At 36.7% G+C, this 19,563-nt stretch overlaps 1 protein-coding gene and 1 pseudogene across 1 annotated transcript; both read left to right on the top strand.

The window, feature by feature from the left end:
* The first annotated feature begins 11,777 nt into the window (after positions 1 to 11,777).
* On the top strand, positions 11,778 to 12,749 carry LOC126083572 (olfactory receptor 4F3/4F16/4F29-like). Its single transcript, XM_049897459.1, has one exon. It carries the CDS (start codon positions 11,778 to 11,780, stop codon positions 12,747 to 12,749), a length of 972 nt encoding a protein of 323 aa, XP_049753416.1.
* A 3,360-nt stretch (positions 12,750 to 16,109) lies between these two features.
* LOC126083571 (ubiquitin-conjugating enzyme E2 variant 2-like) lies at positions 16,110 to 18,313 on the top strand (annotated as a pseudogene).
* Positions 18,314 to 19,563: the final 1,250 nt, after the last annotated feature.

Below are 19,563 nucleotides of genomic sequence, written 5' to 3'. Positions count from 1 at the left end.
TGTTGTTGAGAATATACACAGCAAAACATGCACTAATCCAACAGTTTCTACATGTACCATTTAGTGACATTGATTACATTCTTTGAGTTGTGTAACCATTCTCACCGTCCCTTTCCGAGTTGTTCCTCCTCCATTAACATAAATTCACTGCCCCTAAATTTTTTATCTAATGTTTCAAGCTGGTGTTATGAAACTGGTCCCATATAGATCTTAAAAAAGCATAAGGCTCAAGGCAGACATTTTATTTCCCTCATTATTCATAATTTTTTTTCATTATTAAGGATGATGTTGCTGTAGATTTTTGGTAGATACCTTTTTTGGGCTAAGGAAATTCCCTTGTATACCTTATGTCATGGATTGAATTGTGTCCCCTCAAAATGTGTGTCAGCTTGCCTAGGTCATGATTCCCAGTATTGTGTGATTGTCCACCATTTTGTCATCTGACGTGATTTTCCTATGTGTTGTAAATCCTACCTCCAACATGTTAATGAAGTAGGATTAGAGACAGTTATGTTAATGAGGCAGGACTAAATCTACAGGATTAGGTTGTATTTACAGTCCATCTCTTTTGAGATATAAAAGAGCGAAGCGAGCAGAGAGACAGGAGGACCTCATGCCACCAAGATAGTAGTGCCAGGAGCAGAGTGAGTTCTTTGGACCTGAGGTCACTATGCTGAGAAGCTCCTTCACTTCCATCAAGGGAAGATTGATGACAAGGATCTTCCCCCAGAGCTGACAGAGAGAGAAAGCCTTCCTCTGGAGCTGGTGCCCTGAATTTGGACTTCTAGCCTACTAGTCTGTGAGAGAATAAACTTGTTTATTAAAGCCATCCACTTGTGGCATTTCTGTTATAGCAGCACTAGATATTTTATTTTTCCTTTAAATCATGAACGGGTGCTGGATTTTATCAAATGATTTTGGTTTACATTTATGGGATGATCATATTTCTTTCTTTAATCAGTTTCCTAAGGACTGCCATAACAATATATCCCAAAGTGGGTGGTTATACCTCACAATTCTGGAGGTTGGAAGTCCAAATCAACATGTAACTAGGCCATCTTCCCTCTGAGGGTCCATGCTTCCCCGCTAAGGAAAGATCTTTTCTCCTTTTTTTCCAGTTTCTGGTAGCCACAGTTGTCCCTTGGCCTGTAGATGCATTTTCACATGGCTTTATACTGTACTCCCTTTGTCTGTTTCTGTGTGTCTCTTTTCCTATTTTATAAGACATGAATCAGATTGAATTAGTACCCATTATACTCTAGTATGACCTCATGTTGACTGCTAACATCTTCAAAGACTCTATTTTCAAGCCAGTCATGTTCATGGATACCAGGGAATTTTGACCTCGGCATATCTTTAAAAAAATCTTTAAAAAAAAAAAATCTTTAGGGGGACATAATTCAATCCATAACATAAATTTACTTACATTAATACATCTTCAAATTTTAAATCAATCTTAAACTAGAATAAACTCAAAACCTGTTGTATACATGTGAATACACACATAAAACACACTACTGCGTAAAGTTTGGTAATATTTTAGTTGGGATTTTTATACATTTTCATGATTGAGATTGTCCTATATTTTTCCTTTCCCGTACTATCTTTGGCTAATCTTGGAATCAAATTTACACTGGCCTCATAGAAAATATATACAATATATACATATTTTGTTACTGGAAAGAGTTTACATAAGATTAGAATTATCTGTTTCTTGAATGTTTCCTGGAACTGTTTAGTAAAACTACCTGAGCCTGGTTTTCTCCTGGTGGAAATATTTCTAATTGTTCATTCAGTTTCTTTAATGCTATAGGTTTTGCCAGAATTTCTACTTTTTTTTTTCTTGAGTAAATTTTGATAAGCCGTATATTTTTAGGAATATCTCTAGGAATTTCACCTTAGTATTAAAATGCGTTGAAATGAAGTTTTTTTTAAAAAGCATTTTCTTTGTCTTTTTTAAAACAGCTGCTATATCATGTAGATATAGTCCCCCCCCCCCTTTTTTTTCCTCACTCTTCCTCTGTCTCTCATGTGGCTGTATAATTTTGTTTTGCTTGATCAGTTTAACCAGAGAATTGTCTGGTTAATTAGTTTTTTCAAAGGACCAATATCTGGTTTTGTTGGTCTTCTCTATTTTATATTTTTTCTGCATCTTTGATTTCTGCTCTTATCTATTCTGCTTTCTTTGAATTTATTTTGTTCTTTTTCTACCTCCTTAAATTTGAAACATAGATTTTTTTTTGTTTTCTTCTTTTCTCATATATGTATTTCTATTGAAGTACTTGTAGGTTTTCATAACCCAGAAGCTCAGTTCTAAGTATTTTAAAAATTTTCACAAATTATTTATTGAAATAGGAATTATTTAGAAGACTTAAAATTTACAAATATACAGGAATTTTAAAAATTTATCTCTTTTATAAGATTTTAACTTGTTAGTACTGTGGTCAGAAATCCAGGTCCATATATTGTGATCAGAAATTGAGGTCTACCTTATACTGATTCTAAGAAATACGTTAGGACTTACTATGTGCTCTGTTCTTGGTCAGTTTCTGTATTGCTGTGTGTTTGAGAAAAAAAGTATATTCTCTAATTGTTGGGTTCAGTGTTCCATTTATTTTAATTAGAACATGATCATTGTGTTGTTCAAATCTTCTATAGCATAGCTATTTTTCTTTTTTCTGTTTGACCTACATAAGTGGTTGTTTTAGTTATCTAGTGCTGCTATAACAGAGATACCACAAGTACATGGCTTTGACAAAGAGAAATGAATTTTTTTGCAGTCTAGGAGGCTAGAAGTCCAAATTCAGGGTGCCAGCTCCAGGGGAGGGCTTTCTATCTTTGTCAGCTCTGGGGAAAAGTCCTTGTCACCAGTGTTCTCTTGGTCTAGGAACTTTCTAGTGCAGGGACCCTGAGCGCAAAGAATGCAATCTGCTCCTGGCGCTTCTTGCTTGCTTGTTGGTAATGAGATTTCTTTCCTCTTTGCTCACTTCTGTCTTTTATATCTCAAAAGTGATTAACTCAAGAGACAACCTAACCTTGTAGATTGTGTCCTGCTTCATTAACATAACTACCTCTAATCTTGCCTCATTAACATCATAGAGGTTAGGATTTACAACACACAGGATAATCACATCTGATCACAAAATGGAGGACAATCACATAATACTGGGAATCACGGCCTAGCCAAGTTGACATGCATTTTGGGGGACATAATTCAATCTGTAACAGTGGTGTAATAAATATACCAACTTATTCTATTATACTGGAAGAAAATCTCTGTATTTTATCAATTTTTGCTTCATATATTTTGAAACCATTACATTAGTTGCATATAAATTTAGAAACGTTTCTGGTGAATTGAACCTTTTATCATTGTGTAACAACACTCTATTTCTAATAATCCTTTTTAAGAGTTAATATGAGACAATAATCCAGAAGAATGATGGTAATATAAACACAGGAAAATAACATGAGCCTGTGAAAGAAAATCATAAGAAACACTTTTATTAAATGTGATCGGTGAAGGTTTTTATGGGAAAGAGATATCTATTTTAAGACATTCTGTTATAACAATTCCTCTTATGCTCCAATAATTAACATTTTATAATTTGACAGAGCTCTCTGATGAAACATTCCGGTAGTGTAAGGTCTTGAGTTTCTGATCTTTGGGGACCGAAAAGCGTCTAAAAAGCCTTAGACCAAAAGGCAGTCATTTGAACTGAATAAGGGAACACTTCGTGGTTTAAAGTTAGGAAAGGTGTATGTCTGGACTGTATCCTTTCACAATACTTATTCGATCTGTATGCTGAGCAAATAATCAGAGAAGCTGGACTATGTGGAGAAGAATGTGACATCAGGATTGGAGGAAGACTCATTAAAAAAAAAAAGACTCATTAACAACCTGCAAAATGCAGATGACACAATCTTGCTTGCTGAAAGTGAAGAGGACTTGAAGCACTTACTGATGAAGATCAACGACCGCAGCCTTCAGTATGGGTTGCCCCTTCACATAAAGAAAACAAAAACCCTCAAACTGGACCAATAAGCAACATCACAATAAATGGAGAAGAGACTGAAATTGTCAAGGATTTCATTTTACTTGAATCCACAATCAACACCCAAGGAAGTAGCAGTCAAGAAATCAAATGACTCATTGCATTGGACAAATCTGCTGCAAAAGATCTCTTTAAAGTGTTACAAAGCAAAGCTGTCACTTTAAGGACTAAGGTGTGCCTGGCCCAAGCCATGGTGTTTTCAATTGTCTCATTTGCATGTGAAAGCTGGACAATAAATAAGGAAGACTGAAGAAGAATTGATGCCTTTGAATTATGGTGTTGACAAAGAATATTGAATATACCGTAGACTGCCAGAAGAATGAACAAGTCTGTCTTGGAAGAAATACAACCAGAATGCTCACTGGAAGTGAGGATGGTTAGACTTCGTCTCACATACTTTGGACATGTTATCAGGAGGGACCAGTCCCTGGAGAAGGAGAGTAGAGGGCCAGCGAAAAAGAGGGGGGACCCTCAATGAGATGGATTGACACAGTGGTTGCAACAATGGGCTCAAGCATAAAGATTGTGAGGATGGCCCAGGATCTGGCACTGTTTCCTTCTGTCACTACGAGTCAGTAATGATTCAATGGCACCTAACAGCAACAACAGCTTCATATTCTGTAGTTTCTCATTTCTTGTTCCCTTCTTTTTCTCAGTGAGGAGGTTATTTTTGCCACAAAATATCTAGTTAGCAGTAGGGTAGTTACTATATATATATATATATATATATATATATGTATTTTTTTTTTTTTTTTAGTTCTGCTTTTCAAGAATTCTGAAATGTCAGGTTTTTCAGTCAGCTACTTCTATTGACTCATTTTAAAACAAAAATATTTCTGTACATTTATGTAAATTAAAAAAAACAAACCTGTTGTTTTGGAGTTCATTCTGACTCATGGCGACCCCATCTGTTATAAAATAGTATTACTCCATAGGATTTTCTCATCTGTAATTTTTATAGAAGCAGATCACCAAAACTTTCTTCTACAAAGGTGCTGGGTGAGTTTGAACTGCCAACGCTTAGGTTAATTGTCAAGTGCAAACTGTGCCACTCAGGGACCTTACATCCATCTAAGACACCATTAAATCTAGTGCTCAGAAGCTACTTTTCTTTCATCTGTTCTCTTGTCCCTTTTATTCCCTGGGTGAAAATCAGTGTGGACTCTGAGGTATAAATCCCAAGAAAAACCAATCAAGGAAGGGTTGACTATTCCCGAGACTCAGCACCATCATTTGGTCACTGATAATCAAGGTTGCTAATTAAGATCTTTTTTACTTGTGAAAAACAACATAAAGCTCTCTGTTTGGGAATTGTTACACTCTCAGTCAGAATGTGAAATTGCATTCCCCTGAACCTAGAAAAATGCTCCTATTTCATACTTAATAGGTATGTAAAACATTTGTAACTGACTAAATATTAACTCAACTTGTCCTTGGGCCTCTCTTCAACTAATGCTTAGTAATTATTTCCCCTCATCAACTACAATTTAATTCTTATTCAACATACTTGTAATATAAGTACCAGAAAATCTGGGGAGCAGTGTGTTCCAGGAGGAGGAAATGGCCTATTTGTATCCTTTCTCACATACAGCATTTTCTTTTTCACATCTTCTCTTAGCTTTTCATGGTAGATAAATTCCTAAGTGACATTTTCAGTTTATGTGTTTTTTAAACTCCCAGTTTCGCCATTTGTTTCTCAGCATCATTCAAACTAATTCTTATTTTTCTCTTTTAGGAATTATAGGTCTCATACAGTTAAAGCTTTTATTCTCAGAACACTTGAAGAGAATTGCTCTACCATCTGAAGAGGATAGATTCTTTGGTCTAACTCAAGTAAGGGGGATTTCTGGTTCCCACTGTCTTTTTTTTTTTTTAATTATCAATCTGTGAATCTACGAGATTAATGACATTTTCATCATTGAGCATGAGTCGTTTCTCAGGCTCAGAGAAGATTCCTCTGTGTTGTTCTTGCTGCAGTGACACAGGAACACACAGTGGGATGCAGTAAACGTCACTTCTCATATGAAAACTTCGCCATAGAGAGCTAAGATCAGGTAGAGGCAACGTTTCATGTGTTCCAAGTTATTGATGCTTCTATTTCTGGTGTGCAAGGAAGACAAGCTAAGGATGGGAGAATTGCAGCAGCCAAGAATAGTCAGGAGGATAAGCACAGTCAAGTACATATATAATTAATATAAAAATACCATGAGGGTTATATTTGTCAGATATTTATTCAATAATATGCTTTCCTCCCAATATGTTATGTATGTAGTGCTGGCTCAGCATTTAAACGGTTTAATTGAAGAAGTCTGGAAGGATAATTCTGGAGGCTAGGAACTTAGAGAAGACTAGATGTTGGTGAGAATGAATAGTGGAAGTCTCTGAACAGCCAGAGGACAGTATGAAGGTAGTAGGTACCTGAGCCACAGTAGATGGTGGTATGACTGGAGGTGATAGACGGATGTGGAGATGAGGTGGTTGAACATGGAAGACCCACTTTGCTTTCTATGAAATTCTATTGAGTATCTGGTAAATTAAACGCTACTTCCTCATGGCTCGGAAAATTATCTTTGACTTTAGATTGTCAGTGACAAAGTAGTGAAGAAAACCAAGAATCTGGACTTACCTTGTTTTTTAAAATTAATTTTTTTTTCTTTAAAGAGTAATACATGTACACAATAGAAAATTTATAAATTAAAGGTAGAAAGAAGAAGAAGAAAAAACTCCCACAGCCTATAAAAAAGCAGAAACTGTTAACATTTTTGACATTTTCTTCAGGTACTCTTTTCTATTTATTTGTATCTTTCTAAACAATTGCAAGAATTAGGCTTGCATTTGATACTTAGCTGTGCACAATTAGTGAATTCATTTAACCTCTTTGAGGTTTTGTTTTTAAATATGTATAATATGGATCATATTATCTTTACTACATACTTTGCTGGCTTTTGTGCCACTATAGGAAAGCTTGTGAAAGGTTTTTAGAGGAAAAAAGCTAATTGAAAAGCTACGTAATGGTATTAATTTCAGTGTTTCTATCCTAGAAGAGATTATTAACAAAAAAAGATAAAAATAAAGAGCAACATTTATGGTAAGACAGAACTTGAAGAAACAGTCTTAGTTACAATTATGTGAGAGAATAAGAAAATTATCAATTCAGATGAGTATGTAATCCATATGACTGCGAGCAATATCATCAGGATTAATCATTCTAACTTATGATAACTTTATTTCAGTCAACTTTATAACTTTATATAATATAAACCCCCCAAAAATACCATCACTGTAGAGTCAATTCTGACTCATAGCGACCCTATAGTGACCCTATAGGGCAGAGTAGAAGAGTTTCCAAGGAGCGCCTGGCAGATTCGAACTGCTGACCCTCTGGTTAGCAGCCGTAGCACTTAGCCACTAGCGTAGTGGCATAGTAGTAGTAGTAATATGATATAGGACAACTATATTATAATATGCTTCTTTCTTAAAGCAAATAAGATATCAGAATTAATAGAAGGATGACCTGAAAGATTCAGGAAATAACTGTAAAATATTTAATTTAGACAGGTTCTTATTAAAAATTTATAATCAAGATTAGTTGGCACATTAGGAAATGATGTGTAGATAGTGAAGAGGATCAGGGGAGAACTACTAACATGTTAAAAAAGGATGAGAAAATAAACACCATTAATAATAATAAAACGTTATTTACTCTGGATACCATAAGATTAAGGGGATTTAGTTAATGGCTCTTTTGGCATCTCTTCACACGTGTAGAAGATCAATATCCAATTCCACTGAAGATTCATCAGAAGTAAATGGTCCTAAATAGTTATCCTAAGTAAATTATGCTGAGGAGAATGTCCAAAACAGGTTGTAGAATTTATACATTTGGATATATTTAAAGTTAAGTTGTGCGTTCTGAATTTAGGGCATGATCTGCCGTTTGACTTCTAAGTTACAATGATTTATTTCCTTCCCTAGGTTAATGAGTCTAGTCAGAATTCTTATCTGAAGAAGTATCTCTTTAGGTTCAGCTCATAGAAGAGAAATTGCTAATAGGGAAAGATGACAAAGTCTTTTCACATCTTACTATCCACATTATTTCTTAAGAGGTAAGAAATGGTGAAGAGTTTGAAATGATGCAGAAACCATCAGAATGAAGATGTAGCTACACTGAGGTATTTGGTGATCTTCACTGGACCAGTTTCAGGAAAGCAAGGAGTTCAGGAGGGGGTCACTGGTGGACAGTAGAGCAGATATTAAAGGGGAATGAATATTTCTTGACGGTAAGGGCATGGAGGGAGATACAACTGGAAAGATAGTATGGAGACAAGTTATAGAAGTACATTCTAGACAAGAACTTTGCACTTTCAGAGGCAATGGGAATCCCTGAACATGTTTGGTCAGGCTAGTTATATAATCAAGACGCTTCTTAGGAAGAGCAATCTGTTAGCCATGTTCAGACTAGATGGAGTGAGGTCTGATGTCGTATATTGTAGGATTTCAGTAATGTTTAGAAAAGTAGATGGGAAATAGAACATATTCCTAAGGCAAATACTTGGCATCTTATTTTAAATTAAGAGTAGGTAGCCCTGAAAAGAATAGAAAAGTATAATAGGACCTCCAAATTAATAATCATGTTTGTGTGTGTGGTGAAATGAATAGTATCTTAATCAAACCAGCAAAAATTAAAAAAATAAACCAAATTATCTCTGTGCTGATGTCATGATTGTAAACCTAGAAAACACAAGCAACTTCAGTTAAAAAAAAGGATTAGGCCCAATAACAGAATGCAGTAAGGTGGCTATATACAAAAGAAAACAAACAAATACACATAAAACAAAAACTTTTCTACATTCTAGCAAGAAGAATCTAAAAATGGTAATATGAAAAGGTATTCTATTTATAATGCCAAGAAAAATGCTATGAACTACATGACAATAATTTTAACAAAGAAAGCATAGAATACATGAAAAAGAAATGATAAAATTTTATTGAAGGACAAGCAAAAGGTTTGAACAAACATATGGATGCACTATATTATTGGATGGGAAGACTTAAGTCATAACCATGCTTTTTCTTCCATAGTTAATATATAATTTTCAAGCAATTCAAATCAGAATCCTAATGGAATTTTTTGGGGGGAATTGAGTAAAATGATCATAATGTTTATATGGAGCAATACCTGTTCAAGAATATTTAAGAAAGTATGAAAATGAAAAGTGAAAGAGGAATTTGCCTTGCCAGATACAGTAAGAAAAGTCACTGTTATCAAATCACTATAACATTTGCACAGAAATGGACAAATAGATCAATGGAAACAGAATAGAGAATCCATATGCAGAACACAAAATGTTTGAGAATTTAACATATGACAAAGGTAGTGGTTAAGTTCAATAGGGAAAGAATGGGTCAGTTAATATGTGGTGATGTCATGATTCTATTTACCAGGAAGAAATTAAAATTGGACTTCTCTTTTATAACATATACAAAAACAATGGCTCACAGACCTAAATGAAAAAATAAAATATTGAAAGAAAATCTGAGAGTGTACATGTACATTCCTGAGGCAGGAGAGATCTGAACTAAGATTAAAACTCAGTAGCTATAAAAGAAATAATAGCTGTGTTTAATTATGTCACAGTTGAAAGCTTGGGTATAGCAAAATGGACCCTAAACAGGTTAAGAGGCAATTGAATAGGAAACAATACATGTAACTTATGATGAAGTTTTAATCTCTATATCTATAGATTAATATCTATAATATAAATAAAGCTCTTATAGATTGACCAGAAAAAGACAGCAGAGAAGGAAATAGGAAACAACATGAACAGGCAATTCACAGAAGAGCAACTCCAAATTGTAAACAAACACATGTAAAGATGTTCAAACGTATTGGTTGTCAGGGAAATGAAAATCAGAGTAACAATAAGATATCACTTTATACTCACTATGTAGTGGTTGTTAGTTGCTGTTGAGTGGATTCCGACTCATAGTGGCCCCATGCGTGCAGGGTAGAACTGCTCCATAGGGTAATCTTACAGAAGCAGATGGTCAGGCACGTTTCCCGATGTACTTCTGGGTGGGTTTGAACCTTTCCACTATAGTTGAGTGCTTAACTGTTTGTGCCACCCAGGAAAACACTTATTCTTGTGGAAATATATGTTACTGTCATTTGGAAAACAATCAGGCAATTCTACTAAAAAATATATATATGTGTTGAACTAACATTATTGGTAACTTTGGTGAAGGGTAAGGCAGTGCACAATACTGGGGAAGTCAGCACAACTTGACCAAGGCAAGGTCATAGAAGCTTCATAGACACATCCAGACTCCCCAGATGACAGATATACTGGGCTGAGGGCTGGATCATGGTCTCAGGGGACACCTAGCTCAATTGGCATAACATATTTTATAAAGAAAATGTTCTACATCCTACTTTGGTGTGTAGTGCCTGGGGTCTTAAAAGCTTCTGAGTGGACATCTAAGATACTTCACTGGTCCCACCCTATCGAGAGCAAGAGAGAATGAAGAAAATCAAAGACACAGGGAAAGATTAGACCAAAGGACTAATGGACCACCCTACCACAGTCTCCAGCAGACTGAGTCCAGCACAACTAGATGGTGCCCAGCTGCCACCACTGACTGCTCTGACAAGGATCATAATAAAAGGTCCTGGACAGAGCTGGAAGAAAATATAGAAGAAAATTCACTCACACAAAAAGACCAGACTTACTGGTCTGAGAGAGACTGGAGAAACCCTGAAAGTATTTCCCCAAACACTGTTTTAACTCAGTACTGAAGTCATTCCTGAGCTTCACCCTTCAGCCAAAGGTTAGATAGGCCCATAAAACAATAATACAAGTAGCTCAACCAGATACACCAGATTAAATGGGCACAACAGCCCAAGGGCAAGGATGAGAAGGCAGGAGGGGACAGGAAAGCAGGACAAATGGAGATAGGAAACCCAAAGCTGAGAAGGGGAGAGCGTTGACACATCGTGGTTGTGGCAACAAATGCCACACAAAAAAAATATGTATACTAATTGTTTAATGACAAACTAATTTGCTCTGTAAACCTTCATCTAAAGCACAGTACATATACATGTTGATCTAGCAATTTCACTTCTGGAAAGTCATGCCATTAAAAGAAAATCATTAATATGTGAAGATATAGGTGTAAGAATATTTATTTATAGCATTATCTGTAGAAGAAAAAAAAAGAAATAAGAAAAATGTCTATTAGTACAGGAATTAATAAATAATGACCTATTCACACTGTGAATGTTAGGCAGTCATTAAAAAGAATAAATTCAAGTACCTCTCCAGACTTCTCTGTGCCTTTTTGCCCATGTTTCCATTCGGTGACATTTTTCAGCGTAGAAATCAGGCAGCATAAATTGCTATACTTCTTGATAGCCTCTCCTTAAATTTTTAGGTGCTTTTTTCTCCACTTTCCCTTTTTTATTATATTCTCAAGCCTAAACTAAACGTGAGGTTACATAATGAGATAGTACCACAGATCTAGGCATGCAGAAAGGTCTGGCGCTGGCTCTGTGGATCTTCTACTATGTGAACTCTAAGCAACTGTGTAAAACGGCAAGGTGATCCTCAACTTTTGACAATTGTGTCACTTTGTAGTCAGGACCTACCCTTTCAACTCAAAAATTATATTTTTCTTCCTCACGCTCTTCAGGTAACTCCAGGTTCAGCCGGGCACATGAAGTTGATGGATGGAGGAAATCGTCCAGTGGTGTCTGAGTTTTTGTTGCTGGGACTTACCAGTTCTTGGAAGATGCAGATTTTTCTTTTTCTGTTTTTCACGATATTTTATGTAGCAGGTATGCTAGGGAACCTTCTCATTGTGCTCACAATCATCTCAGATCATCACTTACATTCCCCCATGTACTTTTTACTGGCAAATCTCTCCTTCACTGATACAGGTGTTTCCAGTATTGCAACCCCAAAAATGATTTATGACCTTTTCCGAAAATGTAAGGTTATCTCCTTGAAAGGTTGCATTACCCAGATGTTCTTCATTCACACAGTTGGGGGTACAGAGATGGTGCTTCTCACAGTGATGGCCTACGATCGATACGTTGCCATCTGTAAGCCCCTCCACTACCTGACCGTTATGAGCCTGAGAATGTGCATTTTCCTTTTGGCTGTTGCTTGGACCATCGGCCTCACTCACTCTGTGGCCCAACTGGCTTTTGTTGTAAACTTACCCATTTGTGGCTCCAACAAAATGGACAGCTTTTATTGTGATTTTCATCGGTTCATCAAACTTGCTTGTACAGATGCATATAGACTAGAATTTTTGGTCACTGCCAGCAGTGGTTTCATCTCCATGGGCACTTTCTTCATCTTGATTGTGTCCTACATCTTCGTACTGGCCACTGTTCGTAAACATTCTTCAGGTGGTTCATACAAGGCTCTCTCCACTCTCTCAGCTCACATCACAGTGGTGGTCTTTTTCTTTGGTCCTTGCATTATTGTCTATGTGTGGCCATTCCCTACCTTGCCTATAGATAAATATTTAGCCATCTTTGATGCCCTTATCACTTCTTTTATGAATCCTATCATCTACACATTTAGAAATAAGGAGATGAAGGTGGCAATGAGGAGACTGTTTGGTAAAGTTTTAAGTCTCAGGAAGAGTTCTTTCATGCACAGACTAGGAAATTCAAGTTCTTCTTGACTATTCTTGGATATTAACCTCTTTAATTAAACTTTTCCCAAATCTTTTCAGTTTAACTCATGTTTTCAAGATCCACTGTGAAATCTCTCCTCAAGGACCCTGTTCTGACCTGGTCAGTTCTTCATGGGAAACACTTGCTGTAAGAACCCTGAAAATATTGAGGAGGAGTGAATCAAGTCTTGTAGTGTAGTGTCTTCCTTGTTTATTATTGAAGACTTTAGAGATGGCCAAAATCTCACATACTGGGCACATTTTTCACTAAAACAAAATGTTGGATGTCCTTCTCTTAGGCAGTGATTCTTAAAGACATATGTCCTATTATCTGCATATGCACCTATATTCATTTTTTTTTTTATGTATACATCTGGAGGAATAAACAAAATGAAAATAATTACCTAGGTAACTTTGAGAATCTGAGGCTTTTAAAATCTGGATTTGCCCATCTACTTTTAAATTTAGTTAGTAGTAAGATTTTAGATTTAGTTAGAACTGGAAGGTGAAATTTGGGTTAAATCATAGAGAGACAATTCAAGAAACTTTAATATTACTAATTAATCAAATGTTTTGAGACCAGAAGTTCTAAATTCTTATACTGCTCAGTGTGCATGATAATTATTTTTTACCCCAATTGTTTCCTAAACAATAATCATTATTTTTATATAGCAAAGAAAATATGTGAAAATTAAAAGATTATAAAATGGATTGAATATTTCAGAGCTAAAAAGAACACTGGTTTATGAATAAATTAATAAAAATGCAAAAGATTTCTATTTCATGTGAACCAGGCTTAGAACTAAATAAATGTAGAAATTACAAAAGAAAATTTATTACAGAAGACATAAAGCTATAATGAAATATATTAAACTTTCCTTGTGATAAAACATACATAAATTTATTAAAAAATGTACTATTCAGAAAGAGTATAAACAGCTATTCAAAGAGGATATCTCATTGTTCTCTCTGGGTTACCAAGTAAGTAGGAACAAATATGGCATGATCACATTATTCAAGTGTGGGCTAGGCAACCTATTACAAAGCTGGCCTACCATTCATGAGCACCCAAGTGACCAGGCATGATCCTTGTAATGGTAACAATAGACCCTTAGTAAAAGATTGGAAGAATAATGCTCAAGGCTGAAATTTATGTTTTTGACAAGTCTTTACCCTTTGTCCTGAAAAAAATGTGCCACTGAACCTCAGCTAAAAGATTAGAGGCCCTAAAGTTTGAGTTTTGTAGTTCTTGAATTTCTGCATGAAAAAATTTCATGCTAAGTGTTGCTTGCCTCTGAACTATCTTCCCAAATTTCTAACCCCAGTCCTGACTTCTTTTTATTTTATATTATTTTATTTTATTTTATTTTATTGTGTTTTTGGTGAACGTTTACACAGCAAATTAGTTTCTCATTTAACAATTTGTATGCATGTTATTCAGTGGCATTGGTTACAGTTTTCACAATATATTAACATTCTCATTATTTCCATTGCAGTTGCTCTGTTTCCCTTAATCTAGCTTCCATGTGTCCCCTTTCCTTCTCATGTGTGGCGTAGGGAAAATGTTTACCACTTGGTTTCATCCAGGTGATTATTTAGAGAGGCACGGTACTCACGGGTGATATTATTTATTTTATGGGCTGATCTGTAACCTGGCTTTAAGGTGATCTCTGGGAGTGGTTTAAGTTCCAAGTTTAAAGGGCATCCCAGGGTGATAATCTCAGGGGCTCATCCAGTCTCTACTGATCCAGTAAGTCTGGCCTTTTTTTTTTTTTTTTTAGGAATTTGAGTTTTGTTCTAAATTTTTCTCCCTTTCTATCCGAGGCCATTTATTGAATCCCTGGTTGGAATGGTTGGTAGTGGTGGCCAGATACCATCTAATTTTCCTGTTCTCAAGATAGTTGAGGTCATTGTTTGTGTAGACTATCAGTTTTTCACACTAGTTTCTTCTTTGAGTCTTTTTTTCCCTTTTTCTCCGGATGAGTAGAGACTAATAGTTGTTTTAAATGTCAGCTCTCAAGCTTTTAAGACCTCAGATGCTACTAGGATGTAGAACATTTGTCTTAATGGACTATATTGTACCAACTGACTGCCCCTCAAGACTGTAGTCCTAAGCCTTCAAACCCAGTAAATCAATCCCATGAGGTGTTTGGTTTTGTCTAGTAAGTATCTGTAACTGTGTCCCCTATGTGCTTTATTTTATATTTGAAACTATATTCAGCACACATAAACACATATATACATGTCTACAGTTACACCCATACATGCACTTCCATATATTCATATATGCTTTCCTGTACATATAAATGCATACACGTCTATCTATGTAACTATACATGTATTTCTTAGTTATTACTGTTGTTGAGAAATCATACATCCTTCAATGAATTTTTTTTACAATTTCCACACAAATTGTTCATTGACATTAGTTGCATTGATCACAATTTATCAGCAGCCTCTTTAATTGTGCCTGTACCCTTCTGTTTGTGCTCATACACTTGTCTTTTCTATGGTGGTACTATTCACTACCTCAACCCTTGATGCCATTTTTTCCGTCACTAAAAGTAACAAGTCTCTACATTCTAATGCACACTTTCCCGTCCCTTCCTCTTCTCCCTGGTAACTACCAATGACCATTGGTTTCTCTATATTTATCTACTCTTGTCTTCTCATAAAAGAGGAATTATACAATATTTGTCCTTACTTGCTTAACTCATTCCGCTTAGCATTACGTCCTAGGCATCAGTGAACTGAAATGGACTGGTATTGGCTATTTTGAATCAGACAACCGTATGGTCGAGTATGCCAGGAATAACAGCTTGAAGAGGAATGGCATTGCATTCATCGTCAAAAAGAACATTTCAAGGTCTATCCTAATCTATTTATATGATGTGATTGAAAATACCATGGCTTGGGTCAGGCGCACGTTAGTCTTTAAGGTGACATCTTTGCTTTCCACACTTTAAAGAGATCCCCAAGTGTTTCTTTCTGTGGTACATATAGTGGCTATGAGTCAGAACCGACTTGACGGCACCTAAAAAAAAATTCAGATGTTGATGGGCTCTTAAGTTTTTTCATATTTTTGCTATTATGAATAATGCTGCAGTGAACATGAGTGTTCATATGTCTATTCATGTGATGGGCCTTATTTCTCTAGGATTTATTCCTAGTAGTGGAATTGCTGGATAATATGGCATTTCTATTTCTATGTTTTTAAGGATGCACCATATCATTTTCTAAAGTGGTTGCACTGTAAACTGACCCTATGAATGTCATTACATTTCCATCAGTCCTTAAAGTAGCCAAGTCAGATATGGCCCACCTCACATGTGCAGAGGGCCAGATGAGACCATTAATTGACCTCAACAGATGACGCAGCAACAGGTGGAATGAATCAGGAGGAAAATCATCATTCAGACCCTATTCAAAAATGAGAAATGTGACAAGAACCAGCCACCTCCTATTTCCTGGCTGACTTCTGGAGTTTTCCCTCCCCAGTACACCTGTGTGGCTACCATGTTGCTGCCCAAATCACATATAAGCTCTGCCTTAAGAGGTAACCAAAAGGTCAGCAGTTCAAATCCACCAGGTGCTCCTTGGAAACTATGGGGCAGTTCTACCCTGTCACATAGGGTTCCTGTGAGTCAAAATCCACTTGATGACAACAGGTTTGGTATTTTGGTCTGGAACCCATAGCTTGGGGAGCTGGATCTGAGTAGCTTTCTCCGAGCTCTTTGCCCTGCACGTTGCAATAAAGTTACGTTCTCTTTCTCAAAGACCGGTGTCCGGACAATTGGCAAGTCTGAGTGCACTGGACAAGGACCCACCTTCCTGGGTTCGGTAACAGTACCAAGTTACATTCATCAATGCTTAAGAGTTCCAATCTCCCTGCAACTTCTTTAACATTTGTTATTTTCTATTATTTTTTTATTAGTGCCAGTAACGTCAGGGTAAGATAGTGTCTTAGTTATCTAGTGCTGCTATAATAGAGGTACCACAAAGGATGGCTTTAACAAGGAGAAATTTATTCTCTTACAGTCTAGGAGGCTAGAAGTCCAAATTCAGGGTGCCAGCTCTAGGAGAATGTTTTCTCTTTCTGTCAGCCCTGGGGGAAGGTCCTTGTCATCAATCTTTCCCTTGTCTAGGAGTTTCTCAGTGCAGGGACCCCAGGTCCAAACAACTTGCTCTGCTCCTGGCACTATTTTCTTTGTGGCATGAGGTCCCCCTGTCTCTCTGCTGACTTACCTCTTTCGTATCTCAAAAGAGATTGACTCAAGATACAACCTAAACTTGTAGAATGAGCTCTTCCTCGTTAACATCATAGAGGTAGGATTTACAACATATAGGAAAATCACATCAGATGATAAAACCATGGACAATCACACAATACTGGGAATCATGGCCTAGGAAAGTTGACCACCTATTGGGAGACACAATTCAATCCATTACAGATGGTATCTTATTGTAGTTTTGATTTGCTTTTCTCTAATGGCTAATGATACAAGCATTTCCTCCTGCGTCTGTTTGCCACCTATTCTTCTTTGGCGAAGTGTTGGTTCATATCCTTGGCCCGTTTTTTAATTGGATTATTTGTCTTTTTGTTTTTGAGATGTTGATGTGTTTTATAGATTTTAGAGATTAGACCCTTCTCACATATGTCATAGCCAATTTTTTTCCCCCAGTTTGTAGATTCTTTCTTTTTACTCTTTTGATGAAATCTTTTGATGAGCATACGTATTTAATTTTTAGGAGGTCTCAGTTATCTAGTTTTCTTCTGGTGTTTGTGTTACTGTTAGCTATAGTTTGTATCAGTCCCTGGAGAAGGACATTATGCTTGGCAGAGTACAGGGTCACCGGAAAAGAGGAAGACCCTCAATGAGGTGGATTGACATACAGGCTGCAACAATGAGCTCAAGCATAACAACGATTATAAGGATGGCACAGGACCGGGCAGTGTTTCGTTCTGTTGTGCATAGGGTCGCTATGAGTTGGAACTGACTCGACAGCACCTAACAACAACAACAACATAGTTTATACTGTATTTATGCCATGTATTAGGGCCCCTAGCATTGCCCCTATTTTTACTTCCATGATCTTTACTGTTTAAGGTTTTATATTTAGGTCTTTGATCCATTTTGAGTTAGTTTTTGTATACGGTGTGAGGTATGAGTCCTGTTTCATTTTCTTACAGGTGGACTCTCAATTTTCCCAGCAGCATTTGTTGAAAGACTGTCTTTTTTGGTGCAGGGTGACTGCATTGGGCTGCAGGAGAAGATGGCAGACTCTACAGACAAATTATAGAAACAGAATATATAACCTGAAAGTAGACTGTGGACCTGAATATCCAGGAGTTCCTCCATCAGTTAGATTTGTAACAACGATAACAAAAATTAATGTGAATGGAATAAATAATTCCAGTGGAACGGTGGATGCACAGAGCATATCAGCGTTAGCAAAATGGCAAAATTCATATAGCATTAAAGTTGTACTTCAAGAGCTAAGATAACTAATGATGTCCAAAGAAAAATACGAAGTTTCCACAGCCACCAGAAGGACAAACGTACAACAATTAATTTTAGTGGATCTCAAACTTGTCTTAAATCAACAACCTTCCGCTCATGTTAATGTCTTGATTAAGTATCACAAAATACCCACAAATAAAGTCAAGGAATTCCAGCTGGTAAACATGACCTGGATATTTGTAAGAATACACTTAATATATGTACATCCATTACATTTTCAGGTCACAGATGGAAAAATGCAGCACTTTTCTCTTATCAAGTCACAGTCATTTAAGCATAAATCTTGAGTACTCAAAGTAGAATTCAGGTATACAGAATGAAAGCTTCCTGGAGAAGTGTCAGATTGCTCTGGAAGGGTGTATGTTTCTGAAAACCAGTCTCCAGGAGGAAACCATCAACAGAATGCTTACCCATCTTGCTTCATGAAAGATCTGCGGTCTCAAAAGCTTGACTCCATCCACTTCATTAAAGTTGATTCTACTTCGAGGAGGCAGCTCTTCCTCAGTCATCTTTTGAGTGCCTTCCAATCTGGGGAGCTCATCTTCTGGCACTATATCAGACAATGTTCCACTGCTATTCATAAGGTTTTCACTGGCTAATACTTTTCAGAAGTAGACTACCAGTTCCTTCTTCCTAGTCTGCCTTAGTCTGGAAGCTCAGCTGAAACCTGTCTGCCATGGGTGACCCTGCTGGTATCTGAGTACCGGTGTCATAGCTTCCAGCATCGCAGCAACATGCAAGCCCCCACAGTATGACAAACTGAAGATATGTAGGCAACGAATGGATAAACAAATAATGGTACATACACACGATGTAATACGATGCAATGATAAAGAACAATGATGAATCTGTAAAACACCTCATGTCATGGATAAATCTGCAAGGCATTATGGTGAGTGAAGTAAATCTAGCACAAAAGGACAAATATTGTATGAAACCACTTGTATAAAAACTGAAGAAAATGTTTACACACAGGAAAAAAAAAATCAAGGATTCTGTGTTCCCTGTTTGGGGTGTTACCCAGTCCATAACGTCTGCTCTGGGCAAGTGGTACCTATGTTAGCTAGTAGGATCTCTTAGTTTCTGCTCTGACCCCATCCCTCCTCTCCTTTGCCCTGGTCTCACCCCAATTCTCCACTTCCTCAGCTGCAGTCTGGAGTTCCAATCTCTGTATATGCTTTTTTTTTTTTTTTTCCGTTGTTTAGTGAGTTGGTTGCTGGGGGAGTACATGAAGGTGTCCAGTCACTTTGCCATCTTGCTCTACCTTTCCCCACTCCTGACTTATTTCTTGAGTTCTAAAC

Source organism: Elephas maximus, chromosome 10 (genome assembly GCF_024166365.1).
Source record: "Elephas maximus indicus isolate mEleMax1 chromosome 10, mEleMax1 primary haplotype, whole genome shotgun sequence".
Taxonomy (NCBI): Eukaryota; Metazoa; Chordata; class Mammalia; order Proboscidea; family Elephantidae; genus Elephas; species Elephas maximus.
The sequence above is the reverse complement of the archived record's forward strand: the minus strand, read 5'-3'. Positions and strand labels throughout refer to the sequence as shown.